Raw genomic sequence first — 24094 nt, forward strand, 5'->3', positions numbered from 1 at the left:
CTGTTCTACCTCTCGCTCTAGCTCTAGCTGCCTCTTAGCTCTAACCGCAGCCGTGGACCAAGGACCGAGGCCGAGGTTACCCGGGCTGCGGCTGTTAATATTAAGCGTCTACCTATATACCTCCTCTAGCCGCCCACGAGCTCACCGTTCTCATCTATTCTTCACAATCCAACATGGCCAGCTCAATTGTTCGACGGAGGGCGCTGGGAGCTTTGCGCCAGGTGCGCTGCTTCAGCTCTACCCCAAGGCAACTTGCCGCCGATGTCAAGAGTCTCGGTGTCCTCGGCGCCGGCCAGATGGTAAGCAGTTGCTCTCTTACATGTGAAAGAAAAGAAGCTCTAACATTGCAGGCAGGGTCTGGGAATTGCTCTTGTTGCCGCGCAAAGAGCACAAGTTCCCGTTACCGTTGTTGATGCTTCTGAGCAAGCATTGAACAAAGGAATTGCTTTTGCTGGTGCGTTGGAGCTCCTTTCGAGCTGTAAGCCGAGTGATGTCATTATACTGACAGATGTGATAACAGAGAAGCTGCTGGCAAAGGATGTATCCAAGTCAAGAATCACTCAAGAGCAGGCCGATCAGGCCCGCGCGCTGCTCAAACCCAGCACCAACATTGAGGACTTCTCATCTGTCGACTTCATCATCGAGGCTGTGCCCGAGATCCCCAAGCTCAAGTTTGAGATCTTCAGCAAGTTGGCAAAGATTGCGCCTCCCCACGCCATCTTGGCCACAAACACCTCTTCAATCTCGATTACAAGCATTGCTGCGGCCACTACCACTGATCCTAATGACACCTCGGCTTCATCCAGAGTCGTTTCTACCCACTTTATGAACCCTGTCCCGGTGCAGAAGGGCGTTGAGATCATCAGCGGCCTGCAAACCAGCAAGGAGACGCTCGATACAGCTGTTGAATTCTGTAAGAAGATGGGCAAAATCACCTCTGTCTCAGCTGATTCTCCCGGCTTCCTCGCAAACAGAATCCTCATGCCCTATATCAACGAGGCCATCATCTGTCTTGAGACGGGCGTTGGTGACAGAGACTCAATCGATGCCATCATGAAGAACGGAACAAATGTCCCCATGGGACCTCTGCAGCTTGCTGACTTCATCGGTCTCGATACGTGCCTGTCGATCATGAAGGTCCTCCACACAGAAACTGGGGACTCCAAGTACCGACCCAGCGTGTTGCTTGGAAAGATGGTAGATGCCGGCTGGATGGGAAAGAAGAGTGGAAAGGGATTCTACGACTACTGAAAGCTCTAAAGCCTTGTATTTGAAGATGTGAGGGCATCAATAACTAGAATAAAAAAAACTGACTACAGTGTATAGTTTTTTAATTTGGAAATTGGAAATTGTACAAATTCCAAGTTTGAACAAGCTTGAAAATCTTTTCAAGGCCTCAATTTGACATGTGTTGAATAGGTACTCTGTGGTGATTCCTCATGCATTGATTCTCACTACTAGTACTTTTGAACACCTTGTATCAGATACATCTGGGCATTTGATTTGGAGCATCGTAGTAAGCATATCTTATCAAGTATGCATCAAATTCAGTCATTCGTCGTGCTAAAACTATATCTTGTCAACTTGACTGACTCAAGCCCAATAACTCTGTATCTATCTATCTAACCGCGGCATCCAACTTTCAAGTTGTACTTGTTATAATTTATCTAAAGCTCATGCTTGAGCACCAGTGTGAAAGGGCTTCATGCAAACTTAGTCGTAGACCCCAATATCTCTTACTTGACGTGCGTAGTCACGAGACTATTCAAGTGACCACAAAGTATGTAATATATTACCACCCTGTATGAAAAGCAAGGTTGAGCAGCCGTACCGGTCAGCAGTATGTAGGTGGACTACGAGGTGTGTTGACTTGCATATGCCGGCAGAAGTCTAGTGACTGTGACAACCATGCATACGAAAATCTGATAATCTCAAGCAGGGCGCGTATCTTCAACCGCCCTTCTGTGGAGAACGAACTGGCTTCTTTATATTGCTGATTTGCCGTGATATATTGCTTATTTTACCACGAGTTGCTATTTGTGTCATAGATGGGTTGCAGCCACTCTATTATAGCAGGTACTTTTTCTGTCCCAGCTCATTACAGGCACGACTCTGGCGCCTAGGCACTGTAGGTAGCGTCTGTGCTCCCAGCGTTTCAGCGCTAGGCAACCTTGGAAGCCATCCGCGGGCTAATAATAGATTAAGATCGGGCTGGCGACATGTCTCACCAAGCCTTATGCTAACAATAACGGTCGATGGCGTGTAGACAATTTACAGCTTTGATACGAGTGCCTGCTATCGGCAACACTGCGAAATACGAAGTATTTGCTGTTGATCACCGTAGTGCGTGTAGCGTAATGCCGCAGTCATTAGGGGATAGACCGCTTAGAGACAAAGCGGCAATTACCTCGTTCTTTAGGTAGGTAGGCTGAGTAGTTTTACCGATCAGACGGCAAACGTCTCACTCATGGTGCGAGATGGCAGCAATCTCAGCGCGTAGACACCATATCCGGCCAGAGACGCGGGAATTTCTCAAAGATGCAGCAAGACTAGAGCGGTAGCATTAGGTGGGCAAGATAGGCCGCCGCTTTAATGCACGATGCAGCACTCACAGCGGCTGTGATTCTCGCTTCAGCCTTCGACATGATTGGAATTTTAGCCGTGCTCGAAGCCACCATCGCAAATTTCCAACTCGGGCAGAGAACAAGAAAGAGAAAGGGGGGAGCAATCAAGCAACGGCCCGCGTCATACCGGCGGCATGTCACTCCGTGGTCGGTGCTACGCCGCCCAGGATCAAAACCGTCCGAGTTCTGCTCTAGAAATTGAGGCTGAATTGGAGGATTGTCCTTCCTCCACCGTGACGCGGATGGCTTGATCACGACTCTCGGCAGGAGCTGGACGGAAATTAGATGCGCGGGCTCACACATTGTTGAACATTGGCTGGACCCATCCGAAATGAGCAGACAGACAGCGGCGCTCGTCCGTTGTTTGCCACATCCAAGAGTTGGGTGTCCGAAGGGGCGACGTACATTTACCCCAACATTCAGCTTCTGCAGCCTAGGACCGAGCCTTTCCTGAGCGGCCATGTCGATTTCCGGCTAATATAAACCGGCGTGGGCTCCGCACTTGCTGTACGGCAGCCAAGTTGCAGCGATGAATCTGCAAATTTTTACGCATCCTTATGCCACTCGGGGGGGCAGATCTCCCGCCTGCTGAGGCCATGATTAAAGACCTGGCCTAGTCCAAGGGGAGCATGTGGCCAGCCCATGTGCTCACGATTGCTTGCAGCATGTTTGAGCAAGGCTCTGCCTGCCTGGTAGGAGCGCCCTCTTCCTACTGGAGTACGCGCGGGTTATACCTAGAATCTCCATGGAAGGATCTGCTGATAGGTACTGTCGTACACATACCTAGTACCAAAGCAGAATGAACACAGAGTAGCAATACTACCACTTTGTACAGGGGACGAGGCACACGTTCTCTCACACCTTACTTACCTTGTGTGCCTGGCTGAAGCTTGTTCCCAAGTAGCTCCAAGCCGGCTGCCATAACACTACTGTCAACAGCAAGCTTGCGTGAATCCAAGTACAAGCTACTCTGCGCCCGCATGCCGTCCCATATCTAGACTTGGAGGCATCACATCAGCTGTCCATCCACAGTCTTCCTCGCCACACCACCCACCTGCTTGTTTCAGCAGGTCCAGAACCAGCAGCAACAGGCGCGAGAGGCCGCGGCCATTGGCTGCTCGGGCAATCTTGGAGTAAAACCGAGAACGCTTCAGGGCCGCTGTCCGACAGGCCGCCCACAGTGCAGGAGAGGGACAGAATTCCCAAAGACTCCATCAGGCTTTGCTTTTCCTCTCCCTAATAAAGCCCGGGTACCTTGCTTGCTCATCTCTCCAACGTCCCAGCAGCGGCAGCTCATGCAGCTCAACCAGTTGCAGTGGCTGCAGCGTTCCGCACGCGGTAGCATCTCGAAATGAAAGGCCCGGCTGCTCCATCCGCCTCTCTTCCGTAGCCTCTTCGGGCGGGAACTAGCACTGACTGAGGCAAAGGTCCGGGCCTCGATTGGAACAGAGGTCCCCGCTTTGTCGCGCAAGAAGCTGGGCTCTGGCAGAAAAAGAGCGTCGCATGGGCGGCTGGACAGCGGCCGGGGCTGGCAAGGTGTCTGGCGCGGGGGAAAAGACAGCAACGCGAGGCTACGCGAGAGGTCCTGAAAATTTCACGCGGCCAGCCATGCATGCCAAGGGGCGCAAGGTAGAGGTACAAAGCAAGCCGGGTGCCTGGCTCAACGGTCCTTTGTCCTCTGGGTCTCGGGGGAGTGTCGATATCTCGTCTGCTGCATCTGCATCGTGCACCCTCCCCCGGCGCAGCCTTGCTCGCTTTCGTCGTGTTTTCTGGTCTTCTTCTTTCTTGCCTGGTCTGGCCTTGCTCCGGATCCCTTGGCCGTCCTGATGGGTGGTAATAGCAGTTGGAAAGTGATTGACGAATGGTGTGCCAGCTTCAAGTATCATGCAGACGGCGTGTTGCATTGCTGTGGTTGGAGCTGCTTCCAAAGTACAGTGGCTGTCGTGATTTAAGTGGTGGAAAAGGCTCTAGTGCTGGTACAGAGTGCCTGCTGATATTAATAGGCTATTTCTGTCCTGGTACAGGTACCAGACGGCACCGCCCTCGTGCCGCTCCTGCTAAGCTACCACCCCAGGCCCTGCTAGGTTGTATTCTTCCACCATGAACCTTCGGAGAATCGAGATAATACTTTATCATACCTTGTTAGGACGCGACAGTCAAGGCAGCTTGCTCCATATATGCACACAGCCGTATGCACCTGACGGAAAACCACGACCAAAGCCGGTTCTTTACTGCATCCACTCCACTCTTATCTGTTCCTCCTGTCGACTTGCGATCTACAAGGACAGTGCCGACTGCCAGCCTCTACACACTCTGCGAGCGCTGGGAGCATTGGGAGAAACGAAAGGAGAGAAGAAAGAAGAAAGACGACGACGACGAGGACGACGAGGGCGACAATGCCAGCTCGGCCGCTCTCAATCGTCGCGTCCTGCCATGGGCCATCGGGCGATCCATTCACTCTCTAGCTGCTTCACAACAGTGGCATCCAGGAACTCTCCGCACAGTCGTGCCACAGCTGGCCGGGGTGCTTTTTCCCATCTTCCAGACAGGGAGCAGAACCACCAGAGCTCCAGTTCTAAACCGCCAGACCCGCCGCGTCAAACACGACGACCCATGCCCAGCGAGCCAAGTGGCCCTGAGGCTTTCCCACTTCCGACATGGTGGCAGCTTGCGTCCGCGTGGCCGGCGGCCATCCGAGACCTGGCACGAAATGCCATGTGGTCGGATCTTGCCTAATAGATACAACGTGCGTCTTTGTTCCGCCGAGCAGATGCTGCTCTGTAATATATGATGACTTTATAGATGCGTCAACGATTGAGCAGGAGAGGCCTGCAAGCTTCGAGTGATCCTCACCAGGGACTATGCGATATCTCGTCTTGGCTGTGCCGTGCCGTGTGCGACGTCTCTGCTGCTGCTGCTGCTGGCACACACAATCAGCAGTAGACAAAGGCACGAAGCGCGAAGCACGAAGACAAGAAGAGCTACTCCCAATCATGCGCAGCTGTTTCAACAGGGGCGGCGGCGGCGGCCTGACAGATTCGCGAGGGCCTATGGTCTGACCTGCAGGTCTCTACTCATATACTCAGTACGATATGCTTGCCACTGCTTGATAGCTGGCAACTCAGCTTACTAGCACCATCGATCACCGCATTCCTCCGAATCATTGCCCCACGCCGCCGTGCTTCTGGAATTCATGCTTATTCAAACGGCTCGATGTTTGAGTAAGTAGAGTTTGTTTCTCACTTTCATGGTGTCTTATTATGCTCTTTGTATGGTGGAGCGTCTCTTCCTTCTAGAATCTCACTCCTGTTTCCGTTGACAGCATAAGCCGCCCGGACCCAGAGATCCACTGCTGCTAAGGCATTCTTGAAACGACATGGCGTCTCCTCCTTTCATTACAAAATATCTGCGCGACATTGAAGTTCCTACAGCCTTAAATTGTACGAACAAATTCCACATACGCATGCGCGTATATAGTGCTTGTAAGCCTTGGGTTTACGGGAACATGCTTGTTCCGCTCATGGGCGTTTGCTGACGCTGATGTGATTTTACTAGGAATAGGCAGTGGTTGGCTGAAGACCGTTAGTACTTTACGATTGGCTGTTACATGTCTGCCAAAACGGGATATACAAAGTAAAACAACGATTCAACAAGCCGTGGGCCTGCCAATTACCGAGGCCAACGACATTTTTGAGTCTTCTGTTTGCAACTACCCCTGAGGAAGCTAGAAACGTGAGTTTGTCAAGCCACCCCGGTTTGGGATGAAACAGCAGGATACGGCAGCAAGAGTACTTGTATTACGAGCACTGCTGCTACAGTACGAGTATACTCATCAAAATAGTACGGCTGCTGCTGGCATAGACGTGCTGCTGCGACTAGACAGACCTCCTAGTTGAGGCGACTAAGCTCCGTGCATTATCGCGCTGGTGTCTACACGGTTGACTAAATGCAGGCAGGTAACGCATGTACATCAAATACCCACACGACGGCAATGCTACGCGGAATGAGCACTTTCAACGAGCCACATCTTGCGGCTTGAGCTGGCCCCACCAAGTCTGGCCCGGTTGCACCGGCGCATAGCCATTCTCAGCCTATGTATTAGCACTTCCTACAAAGCATGGCCTGAATACTTCGTACTTGCACATACTGTACATGCCTCCATGAGCAAGGCTTGTGACTCTTAGATTGATGTCCGGGCAGTACTAGCGTTGCCCTGTAATTCTTCCGCTCACTAATGAATCCATGTCTAGATTGATATCCTGGCGATGCTCTTATAAAACGGCAAACCAACTGTGTTGCTCCAATGTCGGTGCCGATGCTCCTCCCCCTCCCCCTCGCCATTGACCATTGTGGTCAGACCGAGGGATGCAGCTTTCCCGCTTCAGCCTGATCCAAGCCAAGATGAGAATCCAACGAGAGCCCTGGCCGCAAATGCCGTCTGCCTTGCCTCCATCGTATGAGAGCCAACGACGCATGTGCTAGGCACAACTGCTGCGAGACGACTTCTAGCGCCATTACGCCACGCTCGGGAGGAGGTGTGGATACCTGAGCTGCATCGGTGCTGCAGTTTTCCAAGCGTCATCCGCTTCACATGTTCTCCTAGCCCAATTGATTGTCTGCATGAGCAGGCGAAACGAGGCTGGGCATATTAGTGCTGCTGCCACCATCTTCCAGTTGCGGCAGAAGGACAATGGCCAAGGACATCCGCCTTTACATCCTTTATAGCTGTTCTTTCTGATTGAACGCCAGAAGACCACAGCTCCACTGCTACCTGATCCTCTGTAACTATTACCTGCATTCGAAATTGTGGCGGTCCCCCACTTACAAGGCCCTTGCGGATTCTTGTTGCTTGCTTGCCGCTGGCGACCCCCTGTCCTCGATGGCGGTCCCATGCTCACCGATATGCGCGCCCCCGGGCGTCAACCCTTTGCGTTCCTTTAGCCCCTTGCCCGTTGTACATGCTCTCGACTACAATGGACTCTGTGGTCCGTCGAAGAGCTCGTCAGTACCAAAACACGCCTTGAGCGACGGTCATGCGTTCGTCTGTGGAGTTGACTTAGAACAACGTGCTGCTGCTTCCCAGGAGCATGGAATAGCCCAGCCGAGGTGCCGTCTGGTAGTCCATTCCATTTCGTCCTCTGCTGCTGTTTGACTTTCACCTTTGTTATGAACCTTGTCAAACATGCAAAAATGCTGGCTAATGAAAAGGCCATTTCAGCTTGTGCTTGCGCGCGGACGTATCTCGCTGTTGGCGTCGGCGGTCTCGATGGCATACTGCAGTAGTCGAGGTGTTCAGATTCGTGCAGGCAAAGGACCGACCGTCGTATCCTGATGGGTCTGATTTTGCATACCCGAAGCAAGAATATGCATCGGATCACTGCATCGGCGCCTCTGAACACTCCCCCTCCTACGCGGACGCGCAAAATCTTAGGATGCTCGTACCTACTTGGCTTGCTCTACTGCTACCCGCAGCAGAGCTTTCTCGTTCTCATCGTCCATCACCCTTCTCAGCTGGATAGATGGAAAGAATGCCATAGACAGTAAGTTGTTGCCACTCGCTTTTCACTAAAGTCATGACATTATACTTTGTAGTTGGCTACATGTACTGATACTAAGACCACGAAGTAGTCGTAGTAGGTACTGTAGCAATTCGACCAAGAAGCAGACAAGGGGCCGTTCTCAATTATACCCTTCCTGGTAGCGGGCCCTCTTTCCCGATCTTGGAACACGGAAGACTCCTGGTAGCTCAACCGACAACCGCAAGGGTTATAGTGCATGCTCTGTAGCTGGCCCATTATTACAGTGCGGCTTTTCGAATCAAGAAGCTTCCAAGCTGCATATCTGCTTGCCCACCCCATCCTCCTTCATCAGGTACCAGGTACGGAGACACCCCCCCACAGCTTCTTCTCCATCAACACTTGTACCTAGCGGCAGCCTCCATTTTTGCCGTATTCTGTCCGGACAATTCTCTGACACCCCTCCCTACAGATATTACGAGTACCTCCTCTGGCCTCTGACAAGATCTGGAGCTTACAGGCTTTGGGAAAAGTCGGCCACCCTACCAGCATCTGGAGAGGACCCAGCACCTCATACCTGTACGAGGCATATATGCGAGCTGATGATTCCAGGACCATCGATTACACCCATATCGATGTTTGACCCCACTCAAAGCGCCTGGTAGTATCTGGTCCTCGAGCTCTCATGTCACCATACAAGTAGTATATCCCCAATCCTACCTCGTGGAACCTGGAACTAAGCCAGATGCTACCCCTTCAAATCAGTCTTGCGACCTGGGCTTGGATAGCCACTCACGTTCTAACTTTGCTTTGACAAGGGGGGGGGCTTGATCACTGGCTCTCTCGCTCTTGCAGGCGGCTAACTACCTACTTCTGTCCTGACTAACTCGGCCAAAGGGATACGTCCACTGTATTGCAGCACTCCCGCTGGGCGACATCAAAGGCAGCCTCTTTTCGAAGAGTTCCCGCCCCCTCAATCCTGATCAGATCAAATCCGCACGACCTTTATTTCGTGCAGCTGCTCTTCAGCATAACTAAGCTTGTTCTTTGTGATAAGTCACTTGATGAGGTTGATTCCTTCCTAGTTTCCGGTCTACAATATTTTCGAACAGAAGGAACAAGTCAAACAGTAACACCTGCTACTATTGTCGGTTACCACGGAGTATCTATCAACAACTCGTAAGCTGTTTACCTATTTCGGAGCTTGGATCTATCAACAGCCTGCCGGCGGCTTTATCGACCTCGTATCGAGTTGATGTTGGCAGAGTTTTCAAGTATTTGTCGAAGAAGACGCCTGGGTGGCTCTACTGGTGCCTGTTCATCCGAAGACCCAAAAACATATTCCAATGCTCGTCACTAGACCTTCAGACTCTGAACATAGCCACTGGTCCTTTGGCAAATACTTCCCTCCCTCTGGCAAAGTACCAACCAGTTCACGCATGTCAGACCCGTACGACGCCTCGACTTCAGCTCAGCCAGACTGGCAAGGGCAGTATCCCTATCTGCCGCAACCCACCGGGTCGGTCTATACTCAATCTTCAGAATCGAACCATGCCAGCTCGGGAGTATTCCAGCCACAGCCCGTGGTAGGGAACGGGACTCTTCGGCTGGAAGCCCAGACTGATAGACAACCGGCGCTGCCATCTGATTCACGCCATAACATTTATCGTGTAGGAGCAGAGGACACCACTTATCCTTCCCGAGCGGCAGAACCATCAGAGAGAAAGGATGAAGCGAGAGGCATGAAGACGGCTTCGCTTCTGCTAGACGAATCGCTCACGCCTGGTAGAGATGCTACTAGACTCCCCGCGCCTTCGAACCATATCAATGCAGCAACGGCCATGTCCAAAAATTTAGGCAACCCTTCAAATACGTTTAGACCAGATGATCAATCCATGGCAGTGCCGAGTGACGATGCGGAGGATGCTTTGCTTGATGAGGACATGGCGGAGGAAGAAACAGATTCGCTACTGCAAACTACAGCAGAACGAGTGGCGGCCCGCCGGAAGATGAAGCGCTTTAGGTAGGATTCTGGATATTGTTGGTGACGAATAAAGCACTAACATACCGGCAAAGACTTACCCATCAACAAACGAGATTCCTAACGAGCGAGTTCGCAAAGCAGCCTCATCCTGATGCTGCGCATCGGGAGCGACTGTCTAGAGAAATACCCGGATTGAGCCCTAGACAGGTGCAAGTGTGGTTTCAAAACAGGTAAGATATGCCCAAAAAAAGGAATTTCTCAAGAGCTTGGAAGAGAGGATTGAAGCTTGTATGGAGATCTAACAATTGTGTCAGACGTGCGAAGATTAAAAGGCTCAATGCCGATGATCGTGACCGAATGATTAAAATGAGGGCTGTTCCGGATGATTTTGATAACGTGCAGGCTTTGCACTCACCATACGGCGCGGTTCATGGAATGCCTCTGCCATTAGCGCAACCAGTTGATTTTTCGCACGCTCAGTATTCGAATGGATCGATAATGAGGCCTCTAATGGTGGATGTTCGGCGTGGTCAAGATGCACCAGAGCATATGTCACCAACCGGACTAACCCCATCGTTTGGCAGTATCGGATTTCATGCTCCGAATGCAGTGAATTCGTCTGGAGTAATGTCACCAATATCACCACACACGACTGACCGCTACCCTCCACACGGAAGTGCCGGGCCTCACGGATCTCTGGAAGCGCATCGTCATGCAATTAGGCCACTTCAAGGCTTTCACGGTCGAGAGTCAACGAGACCAAGGTCTGAATCGTTACAATCGTATTATATGTATTCAGGTCCGAATGCACACTCCAGTGCAGCTGATAGACCTCACTTGGTCTATCAGTCAAATCAAGTAAACCATACATCTAGCAACGCGGGGAGTGTTGATCGGAGTCCTTACACGAGTGAGTCGAGTTCAAAAACGTGAAATTGCTTAAGCCCTCAGACTAATACTTACTTATCAAGCTCAAGGCAATAACAACGCACAACCATCGCCGACGGCATTAAGCTATCCGAACTATCAACAGACTCCAGAGAATGGGTCTCGACTTCGAGCCGCCTCAGCTTCTTTGCCACTAAACACGACAGACCAATATCGACCGATTCACTCTCCTCAGCCAAATGGCCATCGATTAACCGGACCTTCATCGCAATATGGAGCCTCTGCAACATATCAGGCCAGCTACGGAGCTGCGCCTTTAACAGCTCCACTGACGCCTTCTCTGGCAGGTCCACTGTCACGAGCGTCGGGTGGCCAACCAAACGCAAGAAGCTATCAAGATCATACAGGAACAACTGAATTCTCTCAAACTGTGCCGAGCGGCGTGAATGGCCAAGATACTCGAACTGAAGCAAGAAGCATGTATACCAGTGGAGCAGCTGATTATGCAGATCACCAGCATCGAGGGTATGCAGCCCACAGAGGGGAAGCCTCACCCTTGGATAGGCCGAGACCTCCTTCACATCATAACACAAGATGAAGTCAAGTCTACGTTTTCTCTGTGGATTATAGAATGGCCAAGGAAACGAAGCCAAGTCTATACCACAACACCAATTTCAAAGATCACAATTGTGAAGTTACTTGGATGTCTACAACCAGAAGCAATAAGAAGGACAGATCGGTTTTGCGAAAGGGGAGCGATTATGATGCATTTGCATTTGATTTGGCTAGCGGTAGCATGGATGAGGTCAACGTTGCCCATCCCCATTTAACTTGATTCACGTTCTCCCTGTTTTTCTACCTCTTTTGTCCCTTTTGGAGTCGGACAGCAAATGATTGATGCTATGGGAATGTATTACGGACGAGCCAGGTAGGCTCGGCAGGTGCCGGAAAAACGGCGAAGAAGCTATTTATCGGCTTTTGAGAAAGCCAGTGTCTACGCACCGCCAAAGCGAAGTCGATTTACACCAGGCACTACCATATTAGAGCTTGGATTATTGCAAAGACCAAAGCTATACCTTTTTTTTGCAACAACGAGGCTGACGTTTATATATGGGGAAAAAAACCATACACATATAAAAGGGAAAACAATTGACCTGGAGCGACGACGACGGGATCATATACGGAAATTGAGAGAATTTGAGACACCAAATACCCTCTTAGAGTTGGCGGGAGCAGAACAACGCAATTTCTATTCTTTAACATCCGGCCTTATTTTCTTCGACTGCTCTTTATTCCTCCTTTCTTTCTTTTCCTTTCCTTTCTTTTCTCTCTCCCTTATTCCTCTTTTGTTTTCTTTCCTGTTGTTTTCATTCTTTCTGTTCATTTGTATAGATTACAAGGACATACCCTTTTCTCCCCCTTGCCTTGAGGGTTATGCTTTGGGACATTTTTGGACACGTTGAAGTGTGGCAGGCAATTTTTCTTCTTCTCTCTTTCTACTTCTTCCTCTCTCAACTTCCTCTTTCCTTCTTCTCTTCTTCTTCTCTTCTTCACCTTCTTCTTCTTCATTCATCTGTGTATATGTATATATATATATATTTACTTTCTTGGGAGCCGGATGCTACCCGTCGCTGGGCGAAGATATGGCAATGAGACAATATACATAAGCCATTGCATAAAACAATGTTTTACCGCTGTCGTAGATTTTGACGTCTGACTGTGAAGTGGTTGAAGAATACGCCATCCAACGTTATTCCGTTTTCATCTCCGCGTCAACGATGAGATTCCCTTTTCAGTAATCGTTGAAATGGCGAGTCATCATATATGCTTTGGATATCCTGTGCCTTGGATAACGACCAGAGTAAAATTAAACTTTCGATGTCTGGGATACACGTCTCACAAAGGTTGATCAATATTGCTCGGTATAATAGGCTCACCTGAATGAATGACTTGAGTTAGTATGCAATTTACGAAGACTAGCCAATTTCCTTGTTCTATATAAAACCATTGCAAAATCAGTCAAGCCTAGATTTTCCGCCTGCAGCCAAGTGGTTGACGGATGTTTTGAAAAGAATCGTAAAAAAAGAAACTATTCAAAACTCCCAGAAAACAGCATCAAGGTAGATAGGTTTACCAGATGTAAAGGTGTCATCATGATGGAGGAGTGGTGTATCGAATTGAATAAAGGGTGTAGGTAAAATCAAGTCTATCCATGCCAGGAAAAAGCTTACCTTGATTATTTAAGTATGGAAATCAAAGAGACGGCAATACAAAAGGGCGCAGCGCCTCAATTCATGGTTATGTGCGCGTGTATGAAAGGAGAGCATCGCATCCATTTGGTGAGTCACGGAAAGGTGAAAAAAAATCGATCAAAGATGGCAATACAATCACACACACGCACAAATGCACAAAACGCAACCGAGAGCCGCGTTGTGGCCATTCTCTATCCTCCCGTCTTCATCTACCACTGTACCCAACAGATCCTTCTTCAACTATACAGTTGTTCTGAGAGTAATATGTCACTTGCATCAGGTCATCATCGCATCATGGTAGCCACACAGACGGGGCCCTCGTGATGATGGTTTTAGGCAAGGTTGCTGAAAAGTGCATTCTGGACCAGGCATCGAGGTATCGTCGGGCAGCATCGTGCTTGTCGCTGAGTGATCAGAACAGGGCCGGCGGCGTGTTTTTTTCATCGATTGCTGGTCGTTTGTTTGAAGAAAAAGAAGAAAAAGAAAGAGAAAAAGATTAAGAGGGGGACGTGGAGTTTCGGTTTTGCAGCCTTGCCGAGAATCTCGTTGGCCCCGCATATCATGTGACTTATCCTGTGATGCAAATGGAACTTTTACGGATACGGCAGGAATTGATTTTTAGCGGGCATACAGCGGTTGCGGTGTGTGATACGGTGGTGGTAAGAAGTTGTACATCGGTACGCGATAAGACTCAATACGAGTGGGTGTATGTTTCGCAGTGCCTAAAGATGAGGGGGAAGACAATGGAAATACTTTGTGTAGACAGAGGCTGGCTAGATATGAACACACACGAAGAGATCCGTAAAGCCTGTGAGTGAGAAAGGCACCTATGCATCAGCTATACAGTAGAAGCACGTCCTTTCTCCAGGATTTAGCAGGTAATTCCGGTTGCTACCTCGCCACGAGCCAACTGACTCGCTCGGCTACATAAGCGTTTAATCGTCGAGAATCAAGACACCGTTTGCGAAGCTGAGGGCTGGTGATTGACTGTTTTGGCGAAGAAAAGGGCGGAGAAGAGCGGGACTTGCGGTGGCAACGGTGAGTTTTCACTCGCTGGAAGAGAACTAAGACATGCATACAGGCACATGCCGTCGCAGGCCTTTTGCCCAGAGATGATGGACTGCGAAGTACTAAGATCAATAGTAGCAATTGTAGTAATACTGCAGCCCAAAGAGGAAAACAAGCAGGAATGTACACCAGCAACACAGAGCGCGTTTCTTTGATTCATCAAAGGATACACCGGCCGTGGTCACTGATTTGACAGAGCGTCAGGGCATTTAAGCGCCAGCCCGGTCTGCTTGTCACGCCCCCAGCGTTTCCGTTCCTTACAACGGCACCAGGCCAGGCCCTCGGCAACACGCGCTCCCCCAAACGGACCCTCCGCTTCAAGGGAACCAACCCGCTGGAGCTTAGCGCCAGCCCTTCTGTGCTCGCCGACGGCTTCAGTGCTGACAGCCGCTAGTGAGCCTTTTAGCCAAGAAAGGCAGCCCTTGCAAGCCAGCGCCTGTTTGGCCTGTGCTGCGCTGTGCGGTGCCGCCCGCCCTGCGCTCTCGCTGCTACTGCCTCGTCTTTCAGGCTCGGAAATTCCCTTTTGCCTTCTCCATCCAACTCCACCTTTTGCTTCATCATCTCCCAGCCCTCAACCGCTTCAACCATCGCCAGCGTCGCCCTGCAATCGCCCTCCCTGCCAGCCCGCCGAATCGACGATTGACGACCGCCGCGACTCGATTTTGTGCGTGCCATCCGCTCTCTCGCATCCGCCTCGCGCCGCGGCGAATTTCCTCGAGCGATCCACCGTCTCTCGCCCCCTACCGATTACGGCAGCGAAAAACCCTGAAGGCGCCGGCTGCTCCTCTTCTTTCGCCAACACGGGACCTGTTTCTGTGCGCAGGCATCGCCGTCAACCATCGCCAGAGCGCGAGGGATCTGAGCCTAGGCATTCTGTCACGAGTATACGAGTGTATGACGCCGCCCGCCTGAACCAAGGCCCTTTCCCCGTAGCGCAGCGACATCTCGGCCGCTGGCCTGGCGCGACACGCCACTTCGGTTTTCTCGCGAGGAGACTTTGTTCATGATGTCGTTCCATCCCCAGACTCCCCAAAGCCCCTCGCAATTCTCGCCCGCCACCTCCTCGGATCCCTCTCTCGGCTCATCCGGCTCTGTGGCCGCTGCAGGAACAGGAACGACGACTTTGCCGACTCCCGCACACAGCGTCAACGGCTCCTCCCAGCTGGACTCCATGATGCTCGACGATTCGCCGCACAAGCGAAAGCGGCCTCTCGAAGATGTAGGCGACGACCGCGAGCTGAAAAAGGCTCACGTGGACGACTACAAGCTCGCCATTGAAGACCTGCACCGAGATGTCGGCCATAAATATCTCCTTCTTCAATCTCGTAAGACTCCCTCCGCTGCCCTCGTCTCGCTCCTCCGCCCCTGGAAGACGGGATCTCGACAGTCGTTGGGACGTTTTTGTTGTTCTGAGATCTTTGCTTTGTTGACACTGCTATCATTTTAGCGCATCCCGAGTCTTTTCCTAGGACATCGGAAGATCTTTATGAGATGTACGACTTGGTCGATCTGGCCACCGAAGTCGCCAGAGAAAAGCCAAACGGCGAGAAGAACGCGCTTCGCAAGACGTATAAGGGGCACATCAAGCGACTGGGCGTCACTGGACACTTTGATGTTGCAAAGAAGAACGACGACGCACCCTCAGACTTTTTATCCATGCTGCAGGTTCCCGACCATGAATGGAACGTCCATCAAGTCAAGGGTCGATCTCTCATGGATGGCTTATCAGATGTAACCAAATCAACCTTGGGTCGCGCGCTGACTTTGGCTAAGGGCCAGGTGCCGAAGTCTCTTTGGGACTCCTCAGTGTTGGGGGATATTGGCCCATCTAATGGTGATAGTTCCAAGGCACCGTCCGCGAAACCTACGGCGCCAAACACGCCCCTGATATCCATGTCTGGGGCGGCCGCCATGAGCAGGCCCAAGTCTCAATTGTTACCCGGCCAAAATCCCGCACGACCTCAGCGGAGCATCAAGAAGCGGTCATACGGCGATAGCAGCTATGAAGGATATGGCGAAGGCTTCCCCGACGACGACACTGGCCTAGAAACAGGCTACTCTACGGGGGAAGGTGAAGGAGGCCAGAAGCGCCGCAAGAAGGCAAGCCAAATCTTGGATTATGATGCTGCCAAGTAAATTCTAACAACTGTGCAGAGCTCAGGCAATACGCCACCCTACCCGAGCGCTATGCGCCAATCAAGCTATGGCCCTGGAATGGTTGGAGTATGACAACTGTAACCATTTTGATCCGGTTTGCCTTTCAACAGCGTTCACCGATGGAGAACTGCAGAGAGCTGGAATCAATGCTCTCAGAGAACCTCGGCAGCTTTTGTTTTTGTCATTGATTTACGGTCCATGATAATTCTCTACATGATTTGGGCAGGACAAAAAAAAAAGAAAGTTACGGGAAACAACGATTTGATAACTTTTTCAAGCTCTATACCACGATACATGAAGGCTCGGCACTCACGGAAGATCAGAGACGGGCCGATTTGCCCTCTTGTTCTTCTTCATTCATACCTACAATTTCATTTTGCATCCTTGGGACAAAGAGGAATCCTTGATCCTCCATTTTGCGATTTTTGTTTAGCATGGCGTTTGGCAGAGGCAAAGGGATATATATAGTTTTTTTTTCCCCCGACGAGCAGAAAAGTTGCCCTTTATTCGACTTTAGGGCAAACATTCTTCCTTGTCGATGTTTTTTTGTTTTCAGTTTTTTTTTTCTCTGGCTCTTTGTTTATTCGTTGTTTTTTTTTTTTTTTTTCTAACTCACTCATATATTCCCTTTCAGCAGACCATCAAAAAAGGGGCGGTTGGAAAGCTTGAAATTCAGAAACAAAAAAAAAAAAAGGTTCAGGATCAGGGGGAATAAACGAAGAAGGGAGGGAGGGAAGTCATTGAGGAGAGAGAGAGTAGTGGAACTTGAATGCCGACAAGAATAAGCCACAACTTAACGAAATGGGAAATCGAGCGAAAAGATACGATTTGGACGGCTACACGAAACGAGGGCAAAGTATTCTTGGGCATTCATGAGGAGTTCCCATGTGTTGTTTTTTGTCGTTGTTCTTGTTTTACAAAGTGCAGCCCTTGCCTTGGCAGAGGGAAAGGCACACAGGGGAAAGGCGGGTGACATGGGGGTTTTCTGGTCTTAATATGGCCCCTTTGAAAAGGAAGGGAGCTTAAGGCTCATTTGTGTTTTTTTGTGCTTTTTTCACACAGATACCAGTAGATGAAACAATAAGAAAGCTGGGGTACCCAGCATATTATTGGCAATACTTGAGCTGCACCTTTGGGTTATCAAGTATCGAACTGGGTATAAAAAAACACTATAATTAATCATTGAGAGGGCTGGGGGCTTTTAACGCGATACGATTTCGAGCGTTGATCGGCATAAGAATTAAAAATGACATCATTCATATCCAAATCGCAGTTTACAAAAGTGCACGTACTATTGTCCCTCGCTGTAGATCGCAGTAGATCGCTGTTGAATATCGTACATTTTCTTCTGATAACATCTCCAAAAAGAGTCCCAGACCAAACAGAAAAGGAAAAAGAAAAGAAAAAAAAACGGTGAACAAGTAAATGATAGAGAAGAGAAGTCGATACGGTCATCAGTCGTGCTATTGTACATGAGAACCGCTAAATGAAACACCATTCCATCTGCAAGAACAACTTTGCAAAATGATCAACTCTCCAAACAAAGAATAGAATGGGAGGTTGAAAAAAAAAACGAGCCGAAACACATCTCGAAATGTACGTTAGCTTGAAGTACAGGTATATACCAGTCTTGCGAGCATAGATGTATCCTTCCAGTCTTGATCGATTCCAAGCGTATTACATCTGCCGTCTTGGATCAATTACCCCAGTATTCTCGAGGTTGCCAAAGTTGCCATTCTCTACCGTGGGATACGCCCCTCCACTCATTTCAACCCAGTTCCAGTCCAGGCCCATGGTCATGGAGTAGAGATCCTGCGGGAGCAGAGGCTGCTGGAACGTACCACCACCAGGCAGTGGCGGCGATTGAATGTCACTATTCAATCCGGCCAAGTCACCAAACGTGTCAAAGTCCATATCCTGGCCCATCTGGACATCTGGGCCCCATTGCATCGAGTCAGCCAATGGTGATAGCCCTGACGGCGTCTTATTCACTGCATTCTGGAACGATGCGCGCGCCGCGACGAATTCAGGCGACAGGGTGTCATGGACAGCCGCCTGGGGCGTTGTTGCTGCCGTCGTGGAGCTTGATTTTGGCGTATCCTGTGCGGAAGATGCTGGTGTCGAAGTTTTGGCCGCGGATGCAGCTGCCGTGGCACCAGGCGGCAAAGATTGATTGCGACCTTCAGTGCTTCCTGGAGTATCTGCTGCCTTTCGTTTTCGGCGCGCAGATTGCTCCCTGTCGGCCTTTTCAATGACACTTTGTGCGATACGGCAGAATTCAGAGCACACGCCCAACATTCTGTGCACTCCTCCCTGCTCCGCCTCTTGGCCAAGCATGGAGAGGAACGTGACGACCAGATTCATTAGTTTAACATCTGATTTCGCGCGCGCATCGAGAGGATTCTGCAGGATATTTCCAAAAAGGGTAACCAGTGCTGAAACTGGAAAGTAAAGAACCAGCCTGTATAAAATAGTTAGCTTCTCTTTGCTTAGGATTTTTTCCAACATCTCTCAAACTTACCAGACACATGAGAAATCGCCTTGAGGGACATATTTGAGCAAAGAGATGGATGCTCGCGCTGCTGCTGTCGTAAGCATAGCAGACGAGAATATTCTCGGATTCAACGGTCGCACATTCTGGCCTGAGATGGCATAGTTGGCCAGCCGGCTGGTCCAAAAGCCATGGTGTACTGACATACGATGGATCGTGGTCAGACAATTATAGTAGGTAAAATGCACCATGACGATATGGAGAATGAGCGGTGTGTGTGAGGCCCTGATTTCATGCTCAGGGCGAAAGTCAATGGGAATCCTGTCCTTCCACTCCTCCAGTTGCTGGTCCAGTTCTCCAATCGTAGCGAGAAGCTCGCCGTCGGACTGCTTTGCTGCCTTGGCTGAATACAGTCTCCTGTACACATTGCTTTCAATGACGGCAAACTCGCACATGACTCGAAACAAGTTCATTTTGCCCTTTCCATCAGCCAAAGGGATATTGCCAATGTTATCTTCCGGATCGGCGTCGGGGAGCTCAACGTTCATATCATCGTCATCCTGGGCAGGAGGGCGACCTGCTCTAAGACAGAGGTCTTTATCTAGCATGTAGGCAATCCAGAAGACTCTCTTGCGCTGCTCAATTTCAATCGGATTGAGGTTGAATCCCGTTCCTTTCTTGTGGAGGCCAATGCTATGCGCAAGTCGAATGGAGACGGAAATCAAGAGGAAGGCTGGCTGAGGGTTGGGAGTTCCCTGCATGAAGAGCGCCATCCCCAGTAGAGCCTGGACACTCAGCAAGTCTGTGTTGCGCATGGCAAGCTCGGAAAAGACGCCCATGGCGTTTTTCAAATAACCCCATGCCTTTTCATCCTCCTCTTGTGGAACTAGGTTACTCATGACACGCAGGCGATGAGCGATGGCCAAAGCACAGTTGAGACTTGCCCACCAGCCGGACCCCTGGTAGGGGTCATCAGAATATTGACGCTCGACTAAGTGCATGAAAGTTGGCTGATGGAAGAGTGGGAACATGCAGTTGAAATTTTCGAAGAAATCTTTGAGCAGAGACATTGCTTCGGGCTTGGATGGTAGAGGTCGGAAGACGGGTCGCTTGAAAAGATCCCCGAATATCTCAGGCTTCCAATTAGTCCATTTGTGGTCATCTTCCGAGACTTCAGAAATCATATTCTGGAATGAGTTGTCGCCGGTCTTATGATTGATCCACTGGACGCCCTTTGGCGAGAAGATGGAGAATCCGGATGAAGAGCCTGCGCCAAGTTAGTCAACATGGACGACATCAACGTTATGTTACGTCTATATATATAGTCTTACCGATATATCTCGTCTCGCCAGATTGATTAGTCACCAAAGAGCACATCATCTCAGATAAAGCCTCGACTTCTTCCTCTCCTTGAGTGCTTGCTGGCGTGGCGCCTAATTTGCTTTTATCCTCCTGTCTCTTGTCTTTGTCTTTCTGTAGACCTGGCGATGTCACGGAGCTTCTGGGAGATGCTGTGGCCTCACTTTCTGACGCAAGATGCAAAGGTGAGGAAGGCCCTGAGCTGTGAGCAGCACCTCCCTGCTGTGCCTTCTCGGTAAGTCTCTTTTCGAGTTCGGCAAGATCATCATCTTCATTCTCGAGAATACCTAGGGAGGGTATATATGTTAACATCCATGTTCATTGAATAGAAGCGACAAAAAGCGTACCGGCCAATCGAAGGAGCTTTTCCATACGACCTAAGCGGTTCTCCAACGCCTCAATGTATTTGGCACTATGGTATATGTGAGCATCACACACAATACTGGAAGTATTAGATCAGTCGTACCCTTTTGGCGGCGTCCTCTTCTTTTCAATCTGGGTAAAGACGCATTCAGTCTTGTAGTTGGTGCAGTGTGTGCATGACGGAAGCTTGCCGTCACACTTGATCTTCTTCCTTCTACACTGGTCACATGCCTAGTAAAGAGTCACAAAGACATTAGATCAACATCTCAAGCTAGATCGGGGGAAGGGTGGAAGCCAGCGTAACACAGATGTCAAACATCGCTCCGGCAGGCATATAGAAGACTAGACTTACCCTAGCAATTCTCCTCCTCTTGGCATCAAGACTGTCGTCCAGCAACATGCTAGAATCCGGGAACAACTGGGCCGCCATGTCCGGTGTCAGCTGCGGCAGGCCCTCGGCCAGATACGAGCCAAAGATCTGGGGCGGCTGGTTTGTAAGCTGCGGCGCCACCAGCGGCGGCATCTGGAACATTCCCATGCGATCCATAGTGGTGAGGGATGAGAAGCGATGGCTCTCGTGTTCGTGGTAAGAGCGTGTTTGGTTCGTCAAAAGTCCTAATAGGTGTATATTGCCGTCCTGCGGTGGTGCGGAAGGCGATATGACAGACGGGAGTAGAGTTTGGTGAGTGGCGAGGGATGTTACGTATCGAAAACGGGAGTACTGGAGTTTATATTGCAATAATGGAACAAGATGTCTCTCCTCTGTATCCTTTTATGCTTATAAAATTGAGCCACAAAAAGTCCCACCTCCAAGTGTTGTCGATTCGCGCAGGGGATGTCAACAGAAGGCCGTCGTTGCCGAAATATCAGCGAGTACAAGCATATGCAATCGCAGGCGTAGCTATAACATCGGAGAGCTGGTAGTAATACCGGAGTGCCGTACTGCACTGAGAAGACTGCGCCGAATGAGAATCCTGTGCTACTCGGAGCAAGGCAATAGATTGACAGGATATCTTGGGGAGAGGTTGACTGGCTGCCCGTGGCCGATTGTGTCTGCCTGTCCGCCTGTGACCGTTACTCAGGACCGCTGCCGAGGGCCGTAAGCGGGAAATAAATAAGACTTGCGCTCGGATCGAGGGTGTGACGCGACGACTCGCTTTGGCATCAAAAGAAGATTCGGCGAGGCGGTGTTGGGTAGCGCATTTGGGAGAAAGCAGGTCAAAGCTGGGAGACGGGGATGAGGATTCAGGATAAGGATTCAAGTGAGTGAGAGGGAGGTCTGATTCGGATGGATGGATTACTGAGCACCGCACGCACGCTCAGGGCTGCAGGTACTCGCAGGTACAGCATTAATTACAGGCGCCTGGCAGAGAGGCATTACCACTGCAGGCGCTGCTGGACTGGGTAAGAGCAAGCGGGGGCGCGCTGGAGTTCTGACATGGCTGGCTATTTTCTTAGCGGCTGAGCCCCGAAACCCACTGCGGATGGGATTGAAGGGCTGTGCTGCTGTAGTCCGTTGAATGCTGTCATTGATGTCTGCACGGTTTTCTCCGCGGCTTCTGGTCCCCTTTGCAGGCCTCACCTCTGCCCTACAGCCAATGTCGTCCCGCAGCGGTCCAGATTCGGGAAACATGCAAATTATGAATAGCAATCAGATGAGCCGCAGTGCCATGGGCGGACGAAACGCACGCCTCTCATCACGCACACACACGCACTGTTTCTCGCCTTGGCCCGGATCAGCCCACTAATACCCGAAACAGCGCGTGTGCTGCTTGCTGGCTGGACGCACAAAGCACCAAGACAGCGTGAATACTGAGGTGTACTTGGTAGTACTTGCGTGCCAGGCCAGTGCTGTAGCGCCACTAACGGCTACAGGCCTTAGCCAAGGTGATACCGCTGGCGTCATGCCGTGTAACAGTGCGCCTGATGCTGTCAATGCGCTGCGGACCTGACAATCAATGGGCTCGGTGTGTATGCGCTTGTATCAATAATACTGACTGCGGTGATACATGTTCATCTAAACAAGGGCATGATATGTACTACTAGTAGTATAAATAGTATAAGCAAAAAGGTAAAACCAAAGACAGCTCCCGCGTCGTGGCAATTCGGCGGGCTGATATTGTTGACGTCCAGACCTTGCGTCTTCTCCGTCCACGGGCCCCTTCCTCCCCTCTTCCCACGGGTTATCGCCTCCCATGCCAGGAGACGCCGTCAGATACCATCTACGACGCAGCGTCCTGTGACAGCGGAAACAAAACACAGGGCCGTATCAGAGCCTCCCAGTCTGTCCTTCTCCCCTGCCTTCTACTAGTATGCTCATGCCGGACATGTTCGGAGTCCGCACTCTGCCTCTAAACGCGCGGGCTTTGTCTTCATTCCGGGGGTCCTTGGTCAGCCCAGCAGGCTACTCATACAGGTGCTGATAGACTCCAGGTTACCCCGAAATGCCTGCTTTTCCCGTATCTACCGGTATACTGTAACATGCTCTCTTTTTTTGCGGAGAAGACCGGTAGTGTAAAGCTGCCATCCAGGCATTTACCAGAGCATTCAACTTTGCGTAGGCGTCTATATACATACATACATGATTTTACATACCTACCTACCTACATGTATCCAGCAGTGATAAACATCTTCTCCTAGGCCTTTAAACCCCTTTGCTTTCAACAACATCTCAATTCAAAAAGGAGAAAGAAGATAAACTCAATCCGTACAAGCCCGGCAACTGCGGAGATAGCAGACGATACCCTTCCAAGCAATCTTACACGAGCGGACCTGGTCACCGAATCTACAGTGGGCTGGCGGACTTGCTCGCTACACGCAATAAAATACCTACATGTACTTGAACGTTCTATCAACAGGCAGTACTAATGTGCATGTACCTATAATAGGCTCACATTAGACAAAAATAAAGACAATAGCCCGTGCAAAAATATCCAGCCACACGGGCTCCTTCTTATTCGCATTCACTCTCTTCATCTTTTTTTTTTTTTTTGTTTCATTGCCCCACCCGCCACCTCTAGGAACCAAAAGCCAAAAAAAGTTCCATCTATTTGCGACAAAATTAAATCAGATGTGAAACACACATACGTACACACAAGCTCACGCGCGAGACTTCAGGCCCAAAGTCAATTGTCCTGAAATTAATTTGAAATCCCAATCTTCTTTTCTACCCCGGCTTACTAGAAACACACAACGGGCACACGGCGGCAACATCATATGCCCTTTCAAAGCCAAAACTTCAAACCAGCCAACAATCTCTTCGACAAATCAGCCCAAACTTTAGAACTACTCCAAGGTACTACTTACATTAGTGCCAAAATACTAGTCCTAGCAATAAACGTTCCCCGTCAGCTTCTAAAAAAGCGGCTCCAGCCCGAGGTTCGCAAAAGGTC

The 24094-nt window shown here is 50.3% G+C and overlaps 7 protein-coding genes across 8 annotated transcripts; 5 read left to right on the forward strand and 2 right to left on the reverse strand.

The window, feature by feature from the left end:
- The first annotated feature begins 54 nt into the window (after nt 1–54).
- On the forward strand, nt 55–1560 carry TrAtP1_011288 (uncharacterized protein). The gene is made up of 3 exons (XM_014084485.2): nt 55–299; nt 355–454; nt 521–1560. The coding sequence occupies exons 1-3, from the start codon at nt 174–176 to the stop codon at nt 1249–1251; spliced, it is 957 nt and encodes a 318-aa protein (XP_013939960.1). The 5' UTR covers nt 55–173; the 3' UTR covers nt 1252–1560.
- A 2437-nt stretch (nt 1561–3997) lies between these two features.
- Nucleotides 3998–4470, forward strand: TrAtP1_011289 (uncharacterized protein). Its single transcript, XM_066115052.1, has one exon. It carries the CDS (start codon nt 4128–4130, stop codon nt 4449–4451), a length of 324 nt encoding a protein of 107 aa, XP_065971150.1. The 5' UTR covers nt 3998–4127; the 3' UTR covers nt 4452–4470.
- Nucleotides 4471–5199: 729 nt separating this feature from the next.
- On the reverse strand, nt 5200–5619 carry TrAtP1_011290 (uncharacterized protein; the record flags this gene model as incomplete). Its single annotated transcript, XM_066115053.1, has 1 exon — nt 5200–5619. The coding sequence occupies one exon, from the start codon at nt 5617–5619 to the stop codon at nt 5200–5202; it is 420 nt and encodes a 139-aa protein (XP_065971151.1).
- A 3867-nt stretch (nt 5620–9486) lies between these two features.
- Nucleotides 9487–11610, forward strand: TrAtP1_011291 (uncharacterized protein; the record flags this gene model as incomplete). The annotated part of the gene is made up of 4 exons (XM_014084486.2): nt 9487–10163; nt 10217–10354; nt 10439–11034; nt 11096–11610. 4 exons carry the CDS (start codon nt 9487–9489, stop codon nt 11608–11610), a joined length of 1926 nt encoding a protein of 641 aa, XP_013939961.2.
- A 1648-nt stretch (nt 11611–13258) lies between these two features.
- On the forward strand, nt 13259–13588 carry TrAtP1_011292 (uncharacterized protein; the record flags this gene model as incomplete). Its single annotated transcript, XM_014084487.2, has 1 exon — nt 13259–13588. The coding sequence occupies one exon, from the start codon at nt 13259–13261 to the stop codon at nt 13586–13588; it is 330 nt and encodes a 109-aa protein (XP_013939962.1).
- Nucleotides 13589–14043: 455 nt separating this feature from the next.
- On the forward strand, nt 14044–16561 carry TrAtP1_011293 (uncharacterized protein; the record flags this gene model as incomplete). The annotated part of the gene is made up of 6 exons (XM_066115054.1): nt 14044–14074; nt 14605–14725; nt 14901–15214; nt 15271–15657; nt 15780–16432; nt 16487–16561. 6 exons carry the CDS (start codon nt 14044–14046, stop codon nt 16559–16561), a joined length of 1581 nt encoding a protein of 526 aa, XP_065971152.1.
- A 535-nt stretch (nt 16562–17096) lies between these two features.
- TrAtP1_011294 (uncharacterized protein) lies at nt 17097–23674 on the reverse strand. Of its 2 annotated transcripts, XM_014084488.2 has the most exons (6): nt 21055–23674; nt 20806–20933; nt 20687–20751; nt 20312–20626; nt 19011–20247; nt 17097–18950 (listed from the first exon to the last, which is right to left on the reverse strand). In XM_014084488.2, exons 1-6 carry the CDS (start codon nt 21247–21249, stop codon nt 18167–18169), a joined length of 2724 nt encoding a protein of 907 aa, XP_013939963.1. In that variant the 5' UTR covers nt 21250–23674; the 3' UTR covers nt 17097–18166. The 2 variants fall into 2 exon arrangements, with proteins under 2 accessions (XP_013939963.1, XP_065971153.1); XM_066115055.1 differs by lacking the exon at nt 21055–23674 and having other exon boundaries at nt 20806–21030.
- Nucleotides 23675–24094: the final 420 nt, after the last annotated feature.

This window comes from Trichoderma atroviride, chromosome 6 (assembly GCF_020647795.1).
Source record: "Trichoderma atroviride chromosome 6, complete sequence".
In the NCBI taxonomy this organism is placed as follows: Eukaryota; Fungi; Ascomycota; class Sordariomycetes; order Hypocreales; family Hypocreaceae; genus Trichoderma; species Trichoderma atroviride.

What these genes read in the sequence shown, in the direction of transcription:
- TrAtP1_011288 (XM_014084485.2), top strand. Translation starts at nt 174, where the DNA reads ATGGCCAGCTCAATTGTTCGACGGAGGGCGCTGGGAGCTTTGCGCCAG. An exon ending in TCCTCGGCGCCGGCCAGATG is followed by an intron (nt 300 to 354) that starts GTAAGCAGTTGC and finishes CATTGCAGGCAG; the next exon opens with GGTCTGGGAATTGCTCTTGT. An exon ending in CAAAGGAATTGCTTTTGCTG is followed by an intron (nt 455 to 520) that starts GTGCGTTGGAGC and finishes ATGTGATAACAG; the next exon opens with AGAAGCTGCTGGCAAAGGAT.
- TrAtP1_011289 (XM_066115052.1), top strand. Translation starts at nt 4,128, where the DNA reads ATGGGCGGCTGGACAGCGGCCGGGGCTGGCAAGGTGTCTGGCGCGGGG.
- TrAtP1_011294 (XM_014084488.2), bottom strand. Translation starts at nt 21,249, where the DNA reads ATGGATCGCATGGGAATGTTCCAGATGCCGCCGCTGGTGGCGCCGCAG. An exon ending in AGAGGAGGAGAATTGCTAGG is followed by an intron (nt 20,934 to 21,054) that starts GTAAGTCTAGTC and finishes ACTCTTTACTAG; the next exon opens with GCATGTGACCAGTGTAGAAG. An exon ending in AAGAGGACGCCGCCAAAAGG is followed by an intron (nt 20,752 to 20,805) that starts GTACGACTGATC and finishes CATATACCATAG; the next exon opens with TGCCAAATACATTGAGGCGT.